This window comes from Rhinolophus ferrumequinum, chromosome 11, assembly GCF_004115265.2.
Source record: "Rhinolophus ferrumequinum isolate MPI-CBG mRhiFer1 chromosome 11, mRhiFer1_v1.p, whole genome shotgun sequence".
NCBI lineage: Eukaryota > Metazoa > Chordata > Mammalia > Chiroptera > Rhinolophidae > Rhinolophus > Rhinolophus ferrumequinum.
In genome coordinates this window covers 12620734-12646730 of record NC_046294.1, presented here as the reverse complement: position 1 = coordinate 12646730, position 25997 = coordinate 12620734, and the positions used below count along the sequence as shown (strand labels likewise).

At 37.0% G+C, this 25997-nt stretch overlaps 2 protein-coding genes and 1 pseudogene across 3 annotated transcripts; all 3 read left to right on the top strand.

The window, feature by feature from the left end:
- Nucleotides 1–8979: 8979 nt before the first annotated feature.
- LOC117030642 (olfactory receptor 4C12) lies at nt 8980–15318 on the top strand. Of its 2 annotated transcripts, XM_033120797.1 has the most exons (2): nt 8980–8997; nt 14389–15318. In XM_033120797.1, the coding sequence occupies exons 1-2, from the start codon at nt 8980–8982 to the stop codon at nt 15316–15318; spliced, it is 948 nt and encodes a 315-aa protein (XP_032976688.1). The 2 variants fall into 2 exon arrangements, with proteins under 2 accessions (XP_032976688.1, XP_032976689.1); XM_033120798.1 differs by lacking the exon at nt 8980–8997 and having other exon boundaries at nt 14383–15318.
- A 2277-nt stretch (nt 15319–17595) lies between these two features.
- On the top strand, nt 17596–18532 carry LOC117030803 (olfactory receptor 5L1-like; annotated as a pseudogene).
- Nucleotides 18533–24812: 6280 nt separating this feature from the next.
- On the top strand, nt 24813–25763 carry LOC117029630 (olfactory receptor 5L1). Its single transcript, XM_033118858.1, has one exon. It carries the CDS (start codon nt 24813–24815, stop codon nt 25761–25763), a length of 951 nt encoding a protein of 316 aa, XP_032974749.1.
- Nucleotides 25764–25997: the final 234 nt, after the last annotated feature.

Sequence of the window (25997 nt, the reverse complement as noted above, 5' to 3'; positions counted from 1 at the left end):
AACGGTACTATTGTTCTTGTATTATAGATGATGGAACTGAAACTCAGTGATTCATTGGCCTGTCCAAGGTTTCCCAGCTACTGAGTGACAGAGCCAGGAGTCAGGCACTTTTATAACTTCCGACTCTTTCTATTTTACCAGTGGATTTCAAACAACTCTAAGGAGTTCCTTAGTTCCTCAGGGGTTAAGCCACATGTCAAGGTGAGAAATACAAAACTTCTGTGCCTCTACCTATAGAAGGCTTCACCTGGAACAGCGATGTTTTATCTGTTGTGGAAATTAAAAACAACACAAATGGGAACAGAGACTATTTATTCAGAGTTTATAACACTTTGGTTAACCACTATTACTTGACATTTGTAGAAGATGAGAGAGTTGAAGAAAGAGTGAAGCCCATGGTTAGAGTTCAACAACTGGTTTGATGGTGGTGTCATTTAATGTGGACAACAATAGATTTAAGAAATAGAAACGATAATTTATCAATTTAGTTAAAAAATTGAAAATCCATACACATGTTATACTACAATAACTGTAGATATGCCTAGGAGTTATCAGGATGGCCAAGTAGATTTAGAATTACTCTTCTGTTTATTTTGGCCACTTTCTTTTCTCTTTTTGTTGTTGTTGTTGTTAATACTGAGGTTATTATTATTATCACCATGAATACTCTGTCGCACATTCAGAAGTCCAGGAGCATTGCAGAGAATGGAGTTGGAGAACATCACTGTGAAAACTCAGTTCTGTCTCTTGGGATTTCGTCACCATCCAGAACTTAAGAGTGTTCTTTTTGCAGTGTTTTTTGCATCTATTCTGTTATTCTGACAGGGAAACTTGGCATGATTTTGTTCATCACAACCAATTCCCACTTGCACACACCTATGTACTTTTTCCTCTGCATTTTGTCCTTCATTGATGCATGCTACCCTTCCATCATTGCCCCCAAAATACTTGTGGGCTTGGTTTTCGATAAGGAGACCAATAAGAAGCTGTATTTTTTTTTCTGCTCTTTCTTTGACATGGATTCTTTCCTCTTGGCTGCCATGGCTTATTACCACTATAAAGTAATCTGTAACCCACTTCTTTACATCACTATGATGTCTAAGAGGATTTGCTGCCAACTTGTTATTGGAGCATTTGGGGGTACCATGAGCTCCGTTAGTCACACCACTAATACCTGCCAGCTGTCTTTTTGATCCAAAGAAATAAACCATTTCTTTTGTGATATCACCCCACTCTTCTCTCTGTCCTGCACTGACACTTAGAAACATGACATTGTTCTTGTTGTCTTTGCTAGTTTGGTGAAAGCTATCCATCTTCTGACGGTTCTTCTCTCTTATGTGTGCATCATAGCAGCTATTCTTAAAACAGGTTCTGCCGAGGGAAGAAGAAAAGGGTTTTCCACTTGTGCTTACCATCTGACCGTGGTCACTATTTACCATGGTACCCTCATCTTCATTTATTTGCGCCCCAGCGCTGATCATTCACTGGATATTGACAAAGTGACATATGTGTTCTATACATTGATTAAACCTCTGTTGACCCCCTAATTTACAGTCTAAGAAATAAAGATGTTAAACATGCCTTTAGGAAAGTGATTTGCCAAATATTTCTTTCTTAAGAAACAATGAAACGGAACTTGACAACTTTGTCTTGTTTACAACAATGTCTTGTTTCTTGAGCTTTGGTTCTTCTAACTGTTGGAAAAGTCAGTTTTATATGAATGTTCCCCTAATCGGTGGATAGTGAAGTCTCAAACACCAAAAAGGGCATGATGCCATGAACAATACCATCTTTTCTGTCAGCACCAGTTTAGTCCTGGATAGGGAGTGTGTTGGATAAGATCACAGAGCTGATAAGAAAGTGATATTATACAGACATGAACTCAGATCCGTTCTACGTCAAAATCTACTTTTTATCTTTAACCTTCTCCCATTGTTATCATTTTCTTAAAATGAATGTAAGTAAAAACAAATAAAAAGAAAGAAAAAAAGGAAGAAAGGAAGGAAGAAAGGAAGGAAGGAAGAAAGAAGGAAAGAAACCCTCTGGTCTCCTAACCATATGTAAGGCTATTAAATCAAAATCTTTAGAAAATATTCAAGAAATAATGAAATATTTTGATTTGTCTTAAAACTCTGTTCAAACAGTAATGCTAAACTAGTAACTTGCTGAAATTTGCATGTTTTTAATGTGTTATTTTATTCTTATGGTGTTTTGAAGTACATAATAATTCATTTTATACACTACAGGAATATATATAATTTGGAAAGAGGATTTAAATTTAAAAACCTCATGTAACCCATTATTCTGTCCCCTTGAAACCAGAAAAGAGTGTCTCCATGTTCCTTTCTTGAAAACAGCCTAAAATAAAATGAATACTCTTGTGAACCAGAAACTGTGTTATGTTTTTATAACTGGATAAATTCCTAATTGAGACAGTGCAAACAGCATATGCAATAAATTGAGTTTTTGGAATACTTCATAGGATTACCTAACATCTATCTACTCAGCAATGACCACTACTAAAATTCTATTTAAAAATTTTAGTTCTAGTTTATCTCACAGATACAGATACACAGAGAGCCAATATAGATCATTGTAAAAGTAACACTAATGTAAATACTATCTTGTTCTTTGTTTTTTTTTCCTATTGAAAACATTATTAACTTTGCATGTCTTCCTTTTAATTTAAACTGTATCAATGGGCATTTCAGCTTTTTAAAAATTTTAATTGCTTAATTTAGCTTATTAGATTTATTGGGGTGACATTGGTTAATAACATTATAGGTTTCAAGTGTACAATTCTATAATACATCACCTATATATTGCATTGTGTATTCACCATCCAGAGTCAGTTCTCCTTCTGTCACCATATATTTGATCCCCTTTATCCTCTTCTACCACCTCCTGCCCCTTACCCTCTGGTAAAGACTTAATGTTGTCTGTGTCTATGAGTTTTTGTTTGTCTTGTTCACTTGTTGTTTTCAGTTTTATATTCCATATATTAGTGAAATCATACGGTTCCTGACTTTGTCTGTCTGACATATTTTGCTTAGGATGCTAATGTCAAGATCCATTCATGTTGTCACAAATGACAGCATTTCATCTTTTCTTATTGCTGAGTAATGCTCATCATTTCAGCTTTTTAAGTTTATTTTAATTTTAACTAGTACATATGATGCTATGAACACACCAAAGGAGATCCAGTCCTCTTTTCCACTGGCCTTTGGAAAATGTCCAGGTACTTTATCCTCAGCTTCCATTTATGTGGTTTCTTTACAATTGTCAAGAGCACTACGTGTGAGGGCAGGAAGGGAAATTCACAGGTTGGTGTGCACTGTGAGGTGTAATATAAATCTAGAGCTTTTCATCCTGGAGATGTCTGCTGATATAACTGGGCAATAATGATGAGGAAAAGAGGATCCTAGAAGAGTTTTACGTCAGATATTTTTTTCCCCCTGATTGTTGTCACAGCCAAGGACAGAAGAAAGAAGTGCTGATAGATTTCATCTAAGATGAACATACTAGAGTAAAATTAATGGAGAGCGTTCCTTTTTGCATCCTATTTGAAGTTACACTCATTAATTTATTAAACAAATATTTTAAAATGGCATCCTGGAGCTGAACATTGTAAATAGCAAAGCAGAAATGATTTACTAACTATATACTCCTAAGTGTTATGATGGGATATTTATAGGGTGATACTGTGTAGTACATAGGAAGGAGACAAAAAAACCTAACTTAACCACTAACACTCTCTTCTCACTGTGAAAGTTTATTAAACTCATTATATGTATGCATGTTTAAAGGAATCTTAGGGACGCTAAGTTAAATTGACATGGGTGTGATTGACATTTCCATGATATCTCACTTGGACATACTCGTAAACAGAAAAGAAAGGTACAAAAAGACAGTCCTTGCAAAAGATTCAAGGGCTCAAGCTGAGCTGGAGAGAGTGTGAGAGCTGAGCTGTCATGTGACAGAGTAGCGAATTAAATCAACAAGCCATAAATAATATTATCAGTAAAGTCTTTAGTCACTTGCTTTGATAGTATAAGCAAGACGCTTAAACTAGGGTAAGCACCAACTTCCCGTTTCATTAATCCCATGGAGCAGAGTACTAGTCAAGAGTCAGGTGGATGAGCACAAATGTTGGAGTCATTTCATTGCCAAGGATTCCCTGAACAAAAGGATCCTGCAGTTTTATGGATCTGGGGGTCCGGGAGGAGGGTAAGGGTGAAGGACTAGCAGGAATGGAAAAGTGCTGAGTCAGAGTGGAGCAAAGTGTCTTCGAGATTCCCTGGTAAGAAGACCTCCAAATGGAAGTGCCTGTGCTAGTAATGCAGATACGCATGAGGGCATGGCTGGCCAGGGAGGCCTGAATCCTTGACTTCAGCTCTTTGTAGATGCTGTAATGCGCTGGCTCTTTTCCAAGTCTGGTGTGGGGAGAGCAGCTTTCTCCTATGAAGCATGCCAAAAAGCCTTTGTCATTGCCTATGAACAGGCCTGAAAAATCACATATAGGCTTTCAGTGCAGAACCAGACTCCTCATACAGAAAATCTCGGAGTATATGTAAACAAAATATTAGACATAATAAGTGAATTTAGCAAGTATGGTGGATAAACACATAACCACAGCCTGCAACCCAACTTCTATTCTCCATCCAAACAACAAAACAGAACCACAAATACAATTCTTCATAATTCCCTTTCCAAGCTATCAGTATCCAGAAATAACCTGGCTCTTGTTCTCACATATTTTGTTTTCAGTTGATATAATTTGGGCCCAAGGGAAATATAATTTAAAGAAAAAGCATGGACTCTGATACCAGCAAAACCTCAGTTTGCATCTGGATTTTTGTTTTAGTCACTAAGTTGGTGGCTGCTTCCTTAACCCTAAAGAGAGGCTAATAATATATACTTGTAGAATTATAGTTGGGATTAAACTTAATGCTCATCAAACACTGAAACCCAGCATGAATCCTGGCATACAGTGCTCAGTAGGCCAATGTCAGTGAAAAAGGTAAAAGAAAAACTTTAAAAAATTCTCTCCTCCAACAAAACAATGAGAATACTGAAAAAAAGTCAGAGTCAACATTTTTGGAATTGTGAAAATTAACCAAAGTCTTGTTGCAATCTGGAAGTACTTATTCAAGAAAAAAAATGACTGAATCTCAGTAATAACTGTAAAGCACTAAATTTGTCCCATTTCCATCCTCTCTCCCCAGCTCCTCTGTAGCCTTGAAAACCAACAGCCTGTAATCACAGCAGCTTGGCAGCTATTGGATGGGGTAGAATGGGATTGGAGCTCATTCAAAGCCCTTTCCCCAGAGAATTATTTGGCCTGTCTGGTGGTTCCTTGGAAAATCTAACTGATAAGACTGCCTTTATTTGACTTGACTTGGATTCTTTTTCCTGATTGCATATGTCAAAAACAACCAGAGGCAATTCTTGAACATGTCAGCAGCCTTTGGGAGTAGATAACAGTTGGAGAAAACAATAGGCTATCCAAAATGCTTAAAAGGAAACACTGAGCAATGACGTACCCTAGAGGGATTTGAAATACTATGACATATTTCTGGGAATTTGAAGTCCGTGCACATGACCAGAGTGTGCATGTTAAGAAAAGACCTGGAAAAGGCCAAATTGATCATGTATGGCCAAACTGATCATGTATGGCTTACCTTGAGACTTTGTGGAAGCAAGTAATGAAGACTAAAGTGACGTTGTAAACTACTTGGGTAAGGGGTGAAGTTGTGCTCCAATATACACATAAAGCCCCTTAGCAAAGACTGGAAGATTTATTGGTTGCAGGCATCTAAAGAAATATTTGTCCAAACATTAGTTTCCCACTAATCTAACTGAGCAGAGACTTTAGTGACCACACATGAGAAAGAATACAAGTTTTATAGAATTAATTTTTAAAAATTACTAAGCAAACAAACAACAAAATAACAAACAACAATAACAGTGAACATAGGGAAGGGCAGAAATCTAATTTCCAGGGTTGCCACATTACATATTTAAAATGTCCAGTTTTCAATAAAAAAGTATCATATGTGCAATGAAATAGGAAAGTGTGACCCATAGCAGGGGAATATTTAGTCAATAGGAACTGTCTTTAGGGAAGCTCAGGCATTAGACTTACTAGATAAAGACTTTAAATTAACTATTTTGAATATATTCAAAGAACTAAAAGAAATCATGTCTAAAAAGTTAAAGGAAAGTATGAGAATGATGTCTCACCAAATGGATAATATCAATAAAGTGATAAAAATTAATAAAAATAACCAAATATAAATTCTAGAGTAAAAAAAATTACAGTAACAGAAATGAAAAAATCCATTAGAGGAACTGAACATTTGCGATCTGAGCAGTCACAAAAATAATGAGTGCACTTGAAGATAGGCCAGTAGAGACCATATAGTTTGAGGAGAAGAAGGAAAAAGAATGAAGAATAAAGGAACAGAGTCTCAGAGACCTGTAGAATACCATCAAGAGTACCGACATGAGCATAATAGAAGTTCCAGAAGGAGAGAAGAAAGGGGCAAAAAGAATATTTGAGGAAATAATATCTTTAAAAAGAAGACGGAATATTAATCTACACATCAAAAAAGCTCAACAAATTCAAAGTAGGATAAACTCAGAAATTATGGGATTAGAAACTATTAAAAGCCAAAGACAATGAAAGAATCTTGTGAGCAGCAAGAGAGAAGTGATTCACATTGTACAAGGGATACTCATTGAGACAAATAGCAGATTTCTCATCAGAAACAGTGGAGGGCAGGAGGCAGTGGGATGATATTCAAAATACTGGGGGGAAAAACTGTCTATAGGGAGTTCTATATCCAATAAGTATCTTTCAAAAATAAAAAAGAAATTAAGACATTCTCAGATAAACAAAATGAGAGGCTTCATCATCAGCCGATCAGTTCTACAAGAAATAACAAAGAGTCCTTCAGGCTGGAATGAAATGACTCTAGACAGTAACTTGAATCCACATAACAAAATCAAGAGCTCTGGTAAATATAAAAGATAATATTTACATATTACATTTTGTAACTCGATTTTCCTCCTACCTGATTTAAAAGAGATACCCATTAAGCAGCAATTACAAATCTAGATTGATAGGCTTACAATGTGTAAATATATAATATATATCATAATAATAACACACTGGAAGAGGAGGAAATAGAGCTATATAGGAGCAAAGTACTTGTGCAGTATTATAATTACATTGGTGTTACCTGAACTATATTCTTATAATTAAGATATTAATTATACTCTCCAGGAAAACCAGTAACTAAAAAATACAGTAAAGAATCAACAATAGAATTAAAATAGAACACTATAAAATATCTATATAACCCCAAAATGTGGTAATGGAGAAATAAAGAAATAAAAAAGAACAGGACATATAGAAAATAAATAGCAAAACAGAAGATGTAAAGTCTACTTTATCGGTAATTACATAGAATATAAATGGTTTAGAATGCCAATTAAAAGGCAGAGATTCATAGAATGGATAAAAAGACATGATCCAAATTTATTTTGTATACAGCAGATATACTTTATAGACTCAAAGAAACAAACAGGTGGAAGCTGAAAGTATAGAAAAATATACACCATGCAAACAGTAAACAAAGGAAATCTGCAGTGGCTATATTTCATCTAATTCTAATATGAGAAAATAGACTTCAATACATAATTTGTGACTAGAGACCAAAAATAACATTTTATAATGATAAAATAGTCAATTAATCAAGATATAATAATTATAGACATATGTGCAGCTAACAACATAGCCCAAAAATACATGAATACATGTATATTATTGGCTCAATAGAAAGGGTAAATAGACAATTTAACAAAAAGAATAGTTGAAGACTTCCAATAACCCAAAATCAGTATGGTTAGACAGCTAACCAGAAGTTGAAGGAGGAAACAGAAGACTTAAACAATGCTATAAGTCATTACACCTAACAGATATCTATAGAATACTCCATTCAACAACTACTCAAGTACACATGGAACATTCTCCAAATTCTCCAGATAGCATTCTCCAGACCATATGCTCAGCCACTAAACAATGCTCAATAACTATAGAAGTAGAGATCATACAAAGCGTGTTCTCTCACTACGGTGTAGTGAGATTAAAAATCATGACAGGAGGAAATTTGCGAAATTCATGAAGATGTGGAAATTAAACAGCATACCCGTGAATAACCAGTGGGTCAAAAGGAAATCATGAGGGGAATTAGAAAATACTTTGTGAGGAATGAAAATGAAATCATAACATATCATAACCTATGGGATGCATCTGAATCAGTGCTTAGTCGAAATGTTATAGCTATAAATACCTATGTTAATAAACATAGAAAGATCTCAAATCAGTAGCCTAACCTTCACACTTAAGATAATGGAAAACAAAGAGCAAAATAAAAGCAGAGCAAGAAGAAGGAATGAAATAACAAAGAATAGAGCAGAAACAAATGAATTAGGGAATAGAGAATAGAAAAATAATAAAACCAAAAATGGGTTATTTGAAAAGATCATGAAGTGACAAACCTTTGGCTAGAATGACTGAAAAGAGATGGAAGACTCAAATTACTAAAGTCATGAATGAAAGTAGGGACAGTACCACCAACCTTACGTAAACAAAAAGCATAGGTATCTATCCGGAGAAATCCAAAACTTAAATTCAAAAATCTTCATGCACTCCTATGTTTATTGCAGTACTATACACAATAGCTAAGACATGGAAACAACCTAAATGCCCATCGGTAGATGACTGGATTAAGAAACTGTGGTACATTTATACAATGGAGTATTACGCAGCCATAAAGAAGAAAGAAATCTTACCATTTGCAACAACATGGATGGACCTAGAGAACATTATGTTAAGTGAAATAAGTCAGACAGAGAAAGATAAGTACCATATGATCTCACTTATTTGCGGAATCTAAAGAAAAGAATAAGTGAATGAACGAATCAGAAACAGTTTTGGAGACAAAGAGGAAAAACTGAGGGTTGCTAGATGGGCGGGAGGGGTGGGGGGTGGGGGGAGGGTGAGGGGATTGGAGGGCAGTCGGTGACCACAGGATGGCCACGGGTTTGAAAATTAATCTGGGGAACGTAATTTGGTGGTTACCAGAGGGTAAGGGGGTTGGGGGGTGGGGGATGAGGGTGAGGGGGATCAAATGAATGGTGATGGAAGGGGAGCTGACTCTGGGTGGTGAACACACAGTGTGATTTATGGATGATGTGATACAGAATTGCACACCTGAAATCTATGTAATTTTACTAACAATTGTCACCCCAATAAATTTAAAAAATAAAATTAAAAAAAAAAGCATTGTAAGGGGATATGAACAGTTGTATACCAACAATTTATATAACTTAGATGAAATGGACAAATTCTTAGTAAAACACAAACTACTGAAACTGACTCAAGTGAAATAGGTATCCGAATATACTTATAACAAGTTAAGAAATTGAACTAGCAATAAAAAAACTTTCTACAAATAAAAATCCAGACCAGTTGGGCCTCACTTTGAAGGGAATTTTATCAAACATTTAAGGAAGAATTAACACCAATACTTTACAAACTCTGCTAAAAAATAGAAGAGGATGGACCACTTTGCAACTCATTTTATGAAACAAGTATTACCCTGATATAAAAATTACACGAAAATATCACAAGGAAACAAAACTACAACCAACATCTCTTATGAATATAGAGACAAAAATTCCAGTAAAATACTAGCAAACTGAATTCAGTAGCCTATCAAAAAGGATTATACTCTGAGACCAAGCAGGATTTATCCTAGAAATGAAGGTTGGTGAATGAGGTCAGGCAATTAAGTTCACAAAGTCATTCATGCTAGAAAAAGTGCCACATACCTCATTGATGAATATCACTATGGTCCCCTTCAAAGTACTCCTCTTGGGAAGCTATGCACCAATGCCAGTGCCTAATCCACCCTTCAAAACAATTTTGGAACTCTCTGGAATGGCCATCAAAGCTGTCATCATATTACCCTTGATGTCCTGAATGTCATCCAAATGTCTTCCTTTCAATATTTCTTTTATCTTTAGGTAAAGAAAGAAGTCATTGGGGGCTAGATCAGGTGAGTAGGGATGGTGTTCTAATACAGTTATTTGTTTACTGGCTAAAAACTCCCTCACAGACAGTGCCATGTGAGCAGGTGCATTGTTGTGATGCAAGAGCCATGAATTGTTGGCGAAAAGTTCAGGTCATCTAATTTTTTCACATAACCTTTTCAGCACTTCCAAATAGTAAACTTGGTTAACTGTCCAGTTGGTACAAATTCATAATGAATAATACCTCTGATATCAAAAGAGTTTAGCAACATTGGTGCAACAAGTTTGCAAACTTAATCAGACCTCGTATATGAAAATCAGTCAATGCAATATAACATACTAGCAGAATAAGGCACATAATGCTTACTATTTCTTCCAGTTCTCTATCCACTGCCTATCTATACATTAAAATATAGCAGGTGCTTCAGCTCTTATGATATACGGTTTAAGCACCACCCTTCCCTCTATGCTGCTGAGTTCTTTCTTCAGTATGTGTTTGCAAGACGGCAGAATATGGTTGCCTGTTTGAATCTCTACTATCCTGAGGATATTATGTGAGAAGAAAATTTGAAGAAATTTTTTGCCTGGGGAAGACTTCTTTCATTGAGTGGCCAGTGGAATTGCTATACTTCAGAAATAGTCAATGAAAAGGCATAAAAATCGATCTTTTTATATTTCTGCATCACAAGTTGGCACTAGGATTTGAGCCTTCATTTGGTCCCCAAGTCTAGATATCACTCTGCCTGAAAATATATCAAATTGCAAGGTTTCTATGAACAGAGTATGTCCTGGTGTGTTTATAGTACAGTTTAGAGACTGACTCAGTATCTTAACCTCTGGTGGCCTCAGTCCATGAAGAAATTTCCTCAGGGATATGCAACCTGATTAAAAGCCCATGTTGTTGTTCACACAGCATTTAGAGCCCTTCATGTCCCAGTTCATGATACCCAAGGGCTTCTAAGAGGAGTGCTTTATCCCATAATTTTCTAGACCAGGAATGTAGGCTGTTAATATATCAACTTAAATGCAGGGACAAGAACCAGACAGGTGAAGATGTGTTGTTCATAGTGGGATTCTCCCAAATACCTGTTTCTAAGGTGAAATCTTTAAAAAACAGAGTCAATTAATTCCTTGGAGGGCCAAACCTTAGAAAATGAGGTCCTTTAATGTACTCAGTAATGCTCAAAAAGAAGTAATTTTGTTATTGTAAGAGCAGAATGAGAGAGTGGGATTAAGTGATAGAAATATTTGTGTTTTTCTTGTTCTGTAAGTATAGAGAAGATCAGAAGATTCTCCTTAGTACCTGAGGACTTTGGGTTTCAACTTCAACAACTCATTTTCTTGTCCCCTGACTCGAATCTCAAGGTATTGGAGCTTTGAAACTGCTGGGTGGATCCATTTGAATAGATTTGTGCCATGTTCACATTTCTCTGCTTCCTGTAATATTGTTCAGTCAGGGGCTTGAAAAATAACATTACACAACATGATGTTTGAACAGCTACATATAATGGTTATTTCTGATTCATGAACACATTGGGTATTTTCTTTAACTACAGAGGTGACCACGGTAAGTTAACCAGAATGGTGATTTTTAATCCAGTTTCTCACATTTCCATTTTCTATTAAGGGGTTCATAATTAAAACCATTGAAGCATTACTTTCTATTTGATGGGGAATCACTTTGAGATGTTTTAGGATATTTTGCAGAAGTATTTGTTCTCCCCACTGTACGTGAATATATCTATGTTATCAGTAATAGATTTACATTTTATGGATCCCTGAGTCAATTTCTAGGCTTTTGAGTGTGGAGATAACGCAATAGTGTGGCAGAGTGGAGCTGGATGGGTCACCGAGTGTTTTCTCCAGGAGACGGATAGATGGTGTGATGGCTTCGATAGTCAGAGTTTGGCTTATGTACAGTCACTCATTTTCTTGAAACAGTGCTCTGACTGATAATTTACAGGGATGAAGGAGGAGGGGGGTGAATCCCACCTCGTACTGATAGGAGGAGATAGAAGCAACTGAGAAGAAAGAGGCAAATTCGAGGTCCAGCTGAGACAGGTGTGTGGCATTCTGTGGCAAAGATAGGTTAGCATGAGACAGAGGAGAAGGACAGCATCTGGAATCTGTTTCTCGAAGGAAATCTTCAGTCCTAACACTGTGATCCATAAGAAGAATGCATTAAAATAGAGGATCTGTGAGGATAGAATGCACCTTGTGTATTAAACTCCAGGCTCAGGGACACTTTTTATTCTGACTCTATTCAAACTTTCTTGGATCTTGTTCCAACCAGGTAAGACCTTATTTCTGTTACAATGGATTGTCGTCCCAACAATATGACTGAATTTCTGCATCCCTTAACTTGGCCCTTTTTTCAAAGAATCAAGGCAGGTATTGCTAAAAATAAGAGATAAAAGTTAATTCTCTTTGTCACCTTGTATACACTTGTGTTAAGGCATCTTACGGGAGGCAAGATGTGGTGGGAAAAAAATTACTGTGTTGGGCATGAGAAGACGTGTATTCTTATGGTTTGATATTAATCAATGAACTGTGTTTCCTTGGACTTTGCATCTCTGGGCCTCAGTTTCCTTATCTTTAAAGAGCATATTGGTTAATAAAATGCAAAGTTCTGGAGCATTTCTAATGTACAACAATTCTAGGGTCTTGTCCAGTGAAACCTCAACTCATTACTGCCTGACTCTCCATTTTGTACATTAGCAAAGGCACTGCCATGGATTTCATATGGTCACAGGTAGTGGCGTTAGGTACCAACAGACTTGTCCAAAGTCTGACATTGCTGAATCCTAGAAGTAAACTGGATCTGTACTGGAGAGATACTATGTGTTAAAGAGCTAGAGACAGCCTGGATTTGAATACGGGTTCCTCTGCTTTTTTATCATTAGACTTTGGGCAAGTCATTTATCTCCTCCTAACCACAGTTTCCTTTTGTTTAAAATATAGACATTAGTGTACCCATTTCAGAGCATTGTTGTGAAGATTAAGTGACATAATGCATGTAAAGTACCTAGTATTTTTCCTACCACATGGCAAATACTCAACAAAAAATAACTATCATTATAGCAACTACATGGTGTGAAAATAAATCTCTGCGTGCTATTAAGAAGATGGAAAAGCAGAGTTACAATAAAAGTTTCTATTTCAAAATGTTTGAACATGTGGAATTTAAACAATTAACAAAGGTTTCTCTGCTTGGAAGATGTATGTATTCTTAGGTCCTTGCCTTTCATTGTGGTCTGAGAGCCCTTTTATTAAAGGTCAGGGTCATCCTGCTAGATCAATGCTTCTCTCCATTTCTCATTTAAACACATATGGGTATTAGCAGATTTGAGTAGTAATAGGCACACTCTTGGTCTTTGAACTAGGACAGAAAAAGAACTGATCTGTGCTTGTGTCTGTCAGTTAACAGAGGATATCAAAGACATTTGTTTTGACATAAAACCAAGCTGTTTCTGTGTGGTGTGGGACAAAAGGAGGCAGGTAAAAATTGTAAAAGAGAAGTGTTTTAAAAATATATTCCAGTTACTTCAAAATTTGCAAGAAACTGAAGTAATAAGTGAAATAGTGATGATGAATGAGTCAAGTATGTGGTTTTCTGTCTGATTTTGATCATGAAATCTGACCTTTGGCACAGACCTTCAGGAAGTTATACAAATGTATTCGTAGTCAGTTTTTGACTACCAAGGACCATCTCCTTTAAAGAACAGGTGCAATTAGATGTGCACACAACTTTCTTCTCAAGCTTCCTTGTGCCTGGAAGGATTCTCTGATGCAGTGGGCTATCCGGAAGGGAGTCCACTATGCAGGGGCTTGGCACTCTAAGGCTAGCTTCTCAGTGAAGCATTTGTGGGATCATCTGGAAGAGGGTTCCTTTCCATGTACCTCATGATGTACGTTGCCCTCATGTAAGAGGGACACTTCATCTTACCCTTTACTGTCTTTGTGCTTTAGGAATACATTAAGATACACGGAATAAGGGAATCTGAGGTCCAGAAAGAAATGAAAATCAATAATGGCAAAACTTAGTTTGAAATACTATCTTAAACTTAACCAAGTGACAGGTGTATTCCTCATCAAGTAAATGGAAATGGACTTTGCATTAAACTTAATAGGTTGATTGTACAGATTTGACTTATTGACTATCAGTATCAATGATGTAATTTCCTTTTTCCTTCCTTCTTTCCTTCCTTCCTTCCTTTCTTACTTTTTTTTTTTTTTTAAAAAGGCAAACTATTCCTTCCTGAAGTATTTATCACCTACAGCACACAGATGGAGAATAAAAGGAATGTGACTGAATTCATTTTAATAGGTCTTACACAGAACCCCCAAATGCAGAAAGTGGTGTTTCCGGTATTTTTGGTTCTATACGTGGTAACGGTCTTGGGCAACCTGCTCATTGTGGTTACCATCACCACCAGCCGGGCTCTGAACGCCCCCATGTACTTCTTCCTGACCCACCTGTCCCTGATAGACACAATTTATTCTTCTTCTTCAGCTCCTAAGCTGATTGTGGACTCTCTTCACGAGAAGAAAATTATCTCCTTCAATGGATGTATGGCTCAAGTCTATGCAGAACACATTTTTGGTGCTGCTGAGATCATCCTGCTGACAGTGATGGCCTACGACCGCTATGTGGCCATCTGCAAACCTCTGCACTACACGGCCATCATGAGCCAACAGGTGTGTGGCCTCCTTGTGGGAGTGGCCTGGGCTGGAGGATTTCTCCACGCAACTGTTCAGATCCTCTTCCTCGTCTGGCTGCCCTTCTGTGGCCCCAATGTCATAGATCATTTCATGTGTGACTTGTATCCTTTGTTGAAACTTGTCTGCATGGACACTCATACCCTCGGTCTCTTTGTTGCTGCCAACAGTGGGTTCATCTGCTTATTTACCTTCCTCCTCTTGATCATGTCCTATGTGGTCATCTTGCGCTCCCTAAGGACTTACAGCCTGGAGGGGAGGCACAAAGCCCTCTCCACCTGTGTGGCTCACATCACGGTGGTCATCTTGTCCTTTGTGCCCTGCATGTTTGTGTATCTCCGCCCAGTAACCACGCTGCCCATTGATAAAGCTGTGGCTGTGTTTTACACTATGGTGGCCCCTATGTTAAATCCCTTAATCTACACCCTCAGAAATGCTGATGTAAAAAATGCTATGAGGAAGCTGTGGAGGAAAAAAGTGACTTCCAATAATGATTAAACAGAATCATTGAGCATCACAAATAGTAGTAATGGAGGTAATCTAGTGTAAGCCTCTCGATCTATAGATGAAGACGTCAACGCTGACAAGGGGTTGGACAATACTTGCAGACAGCCACTTAAGAACAGAGCAAAGCTTATGACTGCAATCCAGACGTACTGTCTCCCATCCCAACTCTTGTCATCATAATTTACTGCTTCTTAATAAATAAATGTTTATCTATTACCTGGAAATCTGAAATATCTTTAGAAGCTACATGGTATGAATCTAGAACATTGGACTGGTATTAAAATAATGTTATCATGTAACATTGAGAAGAGGTCACTATTGGGATTCCAATCTTTTGGGGAAAGTGTAGTAATTGCTCATTGGATGGTGAAGCTCAATTGGTTGCTTAGGGCCAGAACTAGTTCATGGTAGCTGAATAGAGAGACTGTCATGCAAGAAAGGGACTGGCAAGCTGGGAGCTTCCCTCTGGGGTGCTGGTGGGCTGAAGCTCGTGAACAAGGAGCTGTGGCCTGGATTGCTAAGCAGGGAACAACCCTCTTGGGTGCAGGTGGACCAAGGCTCTCGTCATTCATTGGCCACTGGTAGGTTCTGGTATACTGGGCCCTGAGCTGTTAGCAGCCCACGCACACAGTAGCAGGGAACATGGGTGCACTGGCCCGGTGAAGGGGACTAGAGCTGGATGCAGCAGTCTACCAAAATCTGCATCCTAACTGCACCATCAGAATTTGGGCCTCCATCCTCTCACACCCAAATCATTACTGTAATCTCCTAACAGCTCTCCTGCTATCAGTATTGTCCCCTTTAATCCATTTCCCATACTGTAACTAGAGTTATCATTCTAAACCTCAAATCTAACTGGATCACCTGTCAGCTTAAAAACACGTTTCAATATTTTCTCCATGGCACTGAGCATTGAGCCTTAACACAATTATGAAACCCTTTTCAATCTTCTCTATTCTTGTCTCCAGCTTCATGTCTTGCCATTTACCCTTTCCAAGCTCAGTGCCTAGCACTCAGTAGGAGGTTCAGTAAATAATTGTTTAATGAAGGGATGAATTAATAACCCAGGCTCAGTTGAATTGATTAGGTTTTCTGCATGATCTTTTCACCTCGTGGCCTTTGTTATGTAGTCCATCTCCTAGGGCACTCTCCTCCAACCTGAGGCCTATTCACTCTGTCAGCTGACTCCTTTTCATCCATTGGGTCCCGTTTTTGATGCCTTTCATCTAGAAATCTTTTGGTGACCCTGCAGGTCTTTGTTGTGTATCCCTCTGATGTGGGTTTATAGTACTCTGTGCTTCCCCTGTTTTATTTCTTATAACACTGTGTTGCAATTCTCTCTCTTGGGAGATTTTCAGTGGCTCCTGAGCTCTTCAAAGGCAGCAACTGAATTTCTTTTTATTCACTATGTAAGCCCCAGCAACTATCAACATGCCTGATACATATCTTAGGCTCAAAAATATTTGTTGATGAATAAATGAAGGCTAGAAGAAGTGAAAGCACAATAATCCTGAAATTGCTTTTTGTGTAGATGGAGTCACATATTTTTTAAAACAACTTTTAATAATGAAATGTTACCAAAAAGTAAATTGGTTAACAGAGAGCTATAACATAAACAGCTCAGCTCATATTCATCTGATAGTAAAATCTTATTGAGAACAGGGAGAATATCAAGGTCAACTATTCGCTTATATGCTGAGAATTGCAGTTTCCATTTCTTTTTCATCCTCTGTTTAAGCAGGAGTAAAAGCAAACTGTAGTTCCTTAAGAGGCTTCACCAGAATTCTCCTTAGAGTTGAAACAGATAGTTGTAGGAAATAATTCCCTAACCTCCAACACTACTTTTTGCTCTTCATTTTATTGAATTTATCTTCTTTTAGACATTCATTCATTCATTCATTCATTCATTCATTCATTCAATATTTATCATGTACCAAACATTGTGTTACCTTGTAAGAACTATTGATATATAGCAGGCAAGTACTTTATAGAGTATGACTGTATATTTAATAATTTATCAACTCAATTTATTGTGGTGGATAACAGCTGGGAATCATATAAGTTTTGCTGATACTTTAAATTTGCTCACTGGGATCCAATAAGACACTTAACATTTAGAATTATTTGACAATTGGGTTTCAAATACACTGTGTTTGACATCAGTGTTATATTTTCATAAGTTCATGCAAATGTGTGTTTTCTCCGTTATTCCCATTTCAGAAGAAACACAAAACTTATTTGATTTTCCAAACTTGGCATATGGTGGAAATGGGGCAGGAGAACTGTACCATTGTGACAGAATTCATTCTTCATGGGTTATCAGATGTCCCTGAGCTGAGAGTCTTTCTCTTCCTGCTCTTCCTTCTCATCTATGGAGTCACATTTCTGGCCAACCTGGTCATGATTGCACTGATTCAGGTCAGCTCTAGACTTCACACTCCCATGTACTTTTTCCTCAGCCAACTGTCCTTTGTGGATTTTTGCTACTCCATGACTGTCGTGCCAAAGATGCTGTACAATACCTTAAACAAGGAAAGAAACATCTCCTTCCTGGGATGCGTGGTGCAATTCTACTTGTTTTGCATATTTGGATTCACTGACATATTCCTACTGGCTGTGATGGCCTATGACCGTTTTGTGGCCATCTGTAACCCACTGCTCTACATGGTCTCCATGTCCCAGAATCTCCATATGGTGCTGGTGTCTGACTGCTACCTGTGTGGGACTGTGTGTGTTCTCTGATTCACTTGTGTTTAGCTCTTGAAATCCCATTCTATAGATCCAATGTGATTAACCACTTCTTTTGTGATCTGCCCCCGCTCTTATCTCTTGCTTGCTCTGATGTCACGATGAATGAACTGCTGCTGTACATTGTGGCCATGTTCAATGAGGTCATCACCAGCATGATCATCCTCACCTCCTACTTGTTTATTGTCATCACCATCCTGAGGATGCGCTCTGCAGAGGGAAGGCGCAAAGCCTTTTCCACCTGTGCCTCCCACCTCACAGCCATCATTGTCCTCCAGGGAACAGTCCTTTTCACTTATTGCCAGCCTAGTTCTGGCAACACTGTGGATACTGACAAAGTGGCCTCGTGTTCTACACCATAGTGATTCCCATGTTGAACCCCCTGATCTACAGGCTGAGGAACAAGGACATGAAAGAAGCTCTCATAAAATTGTTGGGTTCTAAAATGTTTTCCTAGAGAATATTTTCTTAGCAGAACTCAGGGTCCCAATGTGGAGGCTGGTGGAGGGGTGAATGGGCGGGCTGAGGCTTGGAGTGGAGAGAACAGCCAGGTGGTAGGCTATTGTGAGTGAGTCATTTTAGTTCACTTATCTTTGTGCCTTTGAATTGAGAAGGGTAAGATTGATTGTATTTCAAATTTGAAACCCACCTCATAGTTTTTTTCAAATAAATTGTTTTAAATGAGTATGGCTAATGGACTATTAAGATATACACATTTAGTTTGCTATAAATCCTTAATAAGCTTAATGAAGAACTAATGAGAATCACCCTTGTTGTCTATTGTGGAAGCTATGATCATTTCAAAATTGAATTCCTATTATTTTACAGTGAAGAACACATCTGTGTCAGTTTATACACAGAATTAGATTCCCAGATGCATGTGTGTACGTGTGTGTATGTTGTCTGTATATATATATGTGTGTGTATATGTATATAGTTGTTCATTTCTTGCTCCCTTTATTATTTTTTGTTATTTCAGTGCCCAGTGTTTTTGGAACTTCAGATACTGTCAGATCTGAAAAATGGAGATATTAATGGTAATTCTTTCACAGAAATCTCAGGAAAATTAAATTACATGTCCTGTGCAAAGAGCATAGATTACTTTGTGGCACTTAATTAGCTCTCTCTCTGTGTCACCCTGTCTCTCTGTCTCTGAGTGCGTGTGTGTATATATGTATATTCAGTGTATGCATATATTTGATAACCAGTGTTAGGAGTGGCAGCATTTCTGACTTTGTGCATTTTTCTCATTTTATCTAATACTTTCTGTCATCGTGGTTAATTTACAATTTGTGTCTATCATATTCTTTCTGGGACTTATTGGTAGATTTCTAGCCTTTGTTTAATTTCTTTGTTATATTTTGCTCTTGATGAAATGACCGTTTTTCACCCTTTCTCTATATGTCTGAACCACATTCTCTCACTGAATTTTGATTCATATGCACCACTGATAATTTGTTTGTACTTTCATCATGTTTATGCCAATTTCTATGTTACATTCACTTATTCAATGAAGCTCTTCTCCTTGTATCTATAATAATGCTAGCCCAGAGCTTCGGTTTATGAAAACTAGAACTGGTGATTTGACCCTGATTTTTTTATTCAAGAAATAGTATAAACTTCTTCGTTCCCTCAGTTTCCTCAATTTAAAACACTAAATAATACTGACAACCTCTCAACATTATACTCATACTAATCTTTGACAACATATGTTTACACACTGGGACCAGGAAGTTACTCACCTAATGTGTGTGAAACGAAGTCTCTGAGGCCTGGGGTCATTTATCCTTTTCTCTTTCACTATCACTGGTATTTTATAAGTTAGTTTCTTTTTCTTTTTATTAGATAGTTGTATGTACAAATACTGGTGAATAAATGGTATATACTGTGTTTCCCTGAAAAGAAGACCTAGCCGGACAATCACCTCTAAAGCATCTTTTGGAGCAAAAATTAATATAAGACCCATCTTAGTTTTCTATAATATAAGACCTGATCTTATACTATATAATGTAGTTATATTATACATATATGTGTATATATAAGTATATATAATATATTATATTATACATATATGTGTATAATATATATAAGACCCGGTCTTATATAATTATATTGTATAATATATATACACATATATATTATGTAATATAAGACCGGGTCTTATATTAATTTTTGCTCCAAAAGACCTTTATAGCTGATTGTCTGGCTGGGTCTTACTCTCGGGGAAACATGGTATGTTGGGCTTAATACATGAATTTAGAGCACTATGTTGACCTTCAAGATCTGTGAATTTGCTCTAAATTATCCCACAGGGTTTGAATATTGTATCAATCAGCGCCACTTAGGAAAGAAATCTTCAGAGGAATTTTATACCTGGAATATTAGGTGTGGAAGTCTGTAAGAGTGTGTAGGGGATACTGATTGTTAATTTAAGGATTATTATGTTTTAATTAAAGTTTATTAGGGTGACAATGGTTAGTAAAGTTACATAGGTTTCAAGTGTCCAATTCTGTAATACATCATCTATATATCACATTGTGTGTTCACTACCCATAGTCAGTTCTCCTTCCATCACCATATATTTGACCCCCTTTACCCTCTTCTATCACCTCCCTCCCCCTTTATCCTCTTGTAACCACTAAACCATTGTCTATGTCTGTCAGTTTTTGCTTCTTTTTTTGTCTTGATTTTTTTATTTCTTTCAGTTTTATATCCCATATGTCAGTGAAATCACGTAGTTCTCAACTTTTTTGTCTGACTTATTTCGCTTAGCATAATAATCTCAAAATCCATCCATGTTGTCACAAATGGCACTATTTCATCTTTTTTTATGGCAGGATAGTATTCCATTGTGTATATATACAGATGGCCAATAGACATATGAAAAGATGCTCAACATCAGTAATCAGTTGAGAAATGCAAATAAAAACGACAATAAGTTATCACCTCACACCAGTTAGAATGTCTATCATCAACAGGACAAGTAATAAACAGTGTTGCAGAGGTTGGAGAAAAAGAAACCCTTATATACTGTTGGTGGGGATGCAGGTTGGTGCAGCCGCTATTGAAGGCAGTGTGGAGGTTCGCCCAAAAATTAAGAATAGAATTACCACATGACCCAGCAATCCCTCTCCTGGCTATCTCTCCAAAAATCTGAAAACATTTATCCGTAAAGATATATGTGCTCCGATGTTCATTGCAGCTTTATGTACAGTGGTCAAGACATGGAAACAACCAAAGTGTCCTTTGACAGATGATTGCATTTAAGGAGTATTAACTTCAGGGAGCAACCATTACTCTTCATGTTTGGGGACAATATATATGAGGGGGTTCTCTGTGCCTAATACCATTGGCAGGATCAGAGTGAAACAGGGACCAGCTGAGGGACTTCCACTTTCTTAATGTGATTAGTGTAATCAGAGAGTGGTTATGCCTCACAGGGACCGGGATATGGTAGAAACTTAGTAAATATTTGTTAATAGAAAACCAGTACTGCATGATGTCACTGATAAGTGTAATTGAAACAGTCAGACTCATGGATGAAGGAAGTAGAATGTGCTTTCCAGGGGTTGGAGGAAGGAAATATGGACAAATGTTGGTCTTTGGGTACGAAGTTCAGTTAAGGAAAATGAATAAATTTTTAAGATAAAATGTACAACAATGTCACCATAAAAGATTATATTGTATTAAAAATATTATATTGTATACTTGAATTTTGCTTAGAGGCTAAAACTTAAGTTTTCTCATCCCTAAAAAAACAAAAAGGAAAATGGTAACTATGTGAAGAAATGGATATGTTAATTAGCTTGATTGTGGTGATTATTTAGCAATGTATATGTATATCAGAACACTATGTTGTACACCTTAAATATATACAACTTTGTGTTAATTACATCTCAATCCATTTAGAATAATAATTTTAATCAAATAAAACAATGTGCTAAAAAATAAATATTTGTTGAGTAAATAAAGATAACTTTTGCTATATAAAAATTTTTGGAGAATATGGGAATGATGACGCATGGGGAGAAGTCATTTAAATAACTTCCATATAATTTAGTTTCTAAAGCTGCTGTTGTTTTTCTACAGGGTTCCCAATGAACCAGAATTACTCTAGAATACAATAATTAATTTTAATTGCTTGTTTTGAGGCCACAAGAAAAAGAAAGCTATTTCCTCTTGGGTCCTCGTCGCACAGGGATTGGATGTAGACATAAGAGTCTCAGCATGTCCCTCAAATGCATTCTCCAGAGGCAGATGGGGGCTGTCTTTTTTATTTGAGGTTTGTCTTTTCTACTATCAGATCTGAGAAAATAGGGATATTCTTTCTATGAACGGTATTTAGAAAGTGCCTTAGATTCATTTTCTTATGGAAAATGAATTAGGGGAAATTTGAGCCCCTGAGAACATTAATTATCTGGAACAGGAAGTGCTCACTTTCTACAGAGGTTTGAATACAGGGCCTGGCTACTGAGCTCCTCTGTAGCAGTGTCCCCGGAACTGTTTCCTGGGAGTGGGAGAAAGAAGGACCCTGAGCGTTTTCAGGTATATATCTCTCTGCTTTTGTGAATTTTTGGAAGAGTTGTGCAAGGGAGAATAGGCAGGTACTTAAATAAATTTGAATTGAAAGGAAGAAAAATGAATCTTCTGGAGAAATTTAGTAAATAGAAACAGCTCAGAATAACATTTTAGACCATGGGAAAAATTCTTCTGGCTCACACGGGCAAAAAGAAAAAATTTCTGGGAAGAAATTATAAGGAAGAAAATTTTACATGCCAAATTTCCCAGATTCAATGATAATACGAATTTTTGAATCCGTGTAATAACATCATTTGAGATATAAGGAAACATGGTATTTAATTTGTACATTAATAACTCAAACAGAAGAAATATGAAAATCTACCAGAATCAAGGAAATAAGGCAGTAGTTTTCAACAACTATTCATTATGCACCCCCACACTGCCGCACATCCACTCTTTTGACAATGTCTGGAGACTTTAAAAATTTTTATTAAATTTCTTTGGGTGACATTGGTTAGCAAAATTATATAGGTTTCAAGTATACATTTCTATGAAATGTCATCTATATATTGCGTTGTATATTCACTGCCCAGAATCAGTTCTCCTTCCATCACTCTATATTAGAGCCCCTTTACCCTCCTCTACCATTCCCCTTGCTCCTTATTTTGGGTTTGCCATAAACTAATTTCTTATTTTCATCCTAGACCATTAGGAAGACAATTTTCCAATTATATATTCCAGTTTTAACTTTGAAGTGGCAAATAAATCAGGTGTTTTTTGTCGAGTAATAAGAACACCATGACTTCAGGAAGGATTTCACTTTTTTAAAAACAGTTCAAGATGCGGAGAAAATGCCAACTTATGCTCCAGTCTAGAGTCTCTTCACTTAGTTTTCATTACATATAGGTGTATGACGTCACGGGTATATTCTTCCTGCTTTCAAGGAGAAAGGGCAGAGTTAAAGTCTCTCAACCTTCATATGCCTTTTGTTTAAGGACCGACCTGAATGGTAGATCCCATTATATAGAATATTCAATGTAACCACTTCACCCAAGCAAGTACTTGAGAGAAGCTGGGAAAGTTTTCACTTACCTGTTTTTCAATATGGGTAAAGGATATACCTTTTTAGGGTTGTAGCCAAATCAAAGTATAACATACAAGTATGATATTTCTACCATATGTATTCATACCTCAAAATGTACATTTTATTTAAATCTACATATATATAGCAAGTGTAGTAGGTATTTTTTTAAAAATTACCATCTCCACATCATTTTAAATAATGTAACTTTCTGCCTACATGTGTCGTACCATAGTTTAAGAATTGCTGTTTTTGAAAATTAATTTACCCATTGTGAATATAATAACCAATGCTGCAGTGTAACTTTGGATATAGTATTTCACAATTTGTCAGTGTAATTACACATTTCTGATGACAGCTTACTAAGAATGAAAATCTCCCGTAAAAAACATAAGACAGCTTTTATTGTTGTGAGGGTTAAGGCTTTCAGTATATGTTGTCTAATTGCTTCCCAGAAAAATTTATATAAGAGTTATATCTTTCTCTGTCTCTATGGACATTGATCACTATCATGATTAATTATATCATTTTGTTACTTTGACATGTAAAAATGATGATGGATTTCAGTATATATTTTAAATCTCTTTTTTAATTGGACATAATTCCAAATTTAGAAAGTACTCATGAGCCACTCATCTCAAAGAAATTGTCACACTCCCTAACAAAGGAGTTGTATAGGACTTCATACATTTGTAAATTTAGGCTACTGATAGACTGACCTAAAAAAAAAAAAATTAATGTATGTTACATAGGGTCACAATAGCTATTATCTTACTTCAACAGAACCTACTACATTTTTCAGGGAACAGGAGTTGATCACATGTGGCTTTAAAAATACATCACTGCATCTATTTTAAAGTCCATCAAAACACCTAATTTAATTGACCAACTCAATTATTGTGGAGGATAACAGTTTGGAATCATGTAGTTTTTGTTGATACTTTAAATTTGCTCCGTGGGATCCACTGAGACACTGAACATTTAGAATTAATTGACAATTATATATCAAATACATTGTGTTTGACATCAGTGTTATATTTTCTTTAGTTAATAAGAATGTGTGTTTTCTCTGTTATTCCCATTTCAGAAGAAACACAAAACTTATTTGGTTTTCCAAACCTGACATGTGTTGGAAATGGGGCAGGACAACTGTACCATTGTGACAGAATTCATTCTTCTTGGGTTATCAGATGTCCCTGAGCTGAGATTCTTTCTCTCCATGCTCTTCCTTCTCATCTATGGAGTCACGTTTCTGGCCAACTTGGGCATGATTGCACTGATTCAGGTCAGCTCTAAACTTCACACTCCCATGTACTTTTTCCTCAGCCATCTGTCCTTTGTGGATTTTTGCTGCTCCACAACTATTGTGCCAAAGATGCTGTACAATATCTTAAACAAGGAAAACACCATCTCCTTCCTGGGATGCATGGTGCAATTCTACTTGTTTTGCGCATTTGCAATCACTGACATATTCCTGCTGGCTGTGATGGCCTATGACCGCTTTGTGGCCATCTGTAACCCACTGCTCTACATGGTCTCCATGTCCCAGAAACTCCGTATGGTGCTGGTATCTGGCTGCTACCTGTGTGGGACTGTGTGTTCTCTGATTCACTTGTGTTTAGCTCTTGAAATCCCATCCTATAGATCCAATGTGATTAACCACTTCTTTTGTGATCTGCCCCCGCTCTTATCTCTTGCTTGCTCTGATGTCACGATGAATGAACTGCTGCTGTACATTGTGGCCATGTTCAATGAGGTCATCACCAGCATGATCATCCTCACCTCCTACTTGTTTATTGTCATCACCATCCTGAGGATGCGCTCTGCAGAGGGAAGGCGCAAAGCCTTTTCCACCTGTGCCTCCCACCTCACAGCCATCATTATCTTCCAGGGAACAGTCCTTTTCACTTATTGCCGGCCTAGTTCTGGCAACAGTGTGGATACTGACAAAGGAGCCTCGGTGTTCTACACTGTAGTGATTCCCATGCTGAACCCCCTGATCTACAGCCTGAGGAACAAGGACGTGAAAGAAGCTCTCAGAAAAGTGGTGGGCTCCAAATTCCTTTTTGAGAAGCTGTTTGTTTAGCTAGAGTCAGGGTTTCATCAGTGGACTTTAAAGGTGACCTTGTTGGGGTGGATGTGAAAGAAAAGTAAAATAGGGAAGGATTTTACATGTGAGAGAACTATGCATGCTCTTTTTGTTTTCCATGTTCCTGTATTATTATCCATTTCTTTTCCTTTTTATGGGCTGCTTCATATGCATCTACTGCCTTTGCTGTTGTTCTCCAATCTCTAATTGCTATAATGGGGTTTTGGAATT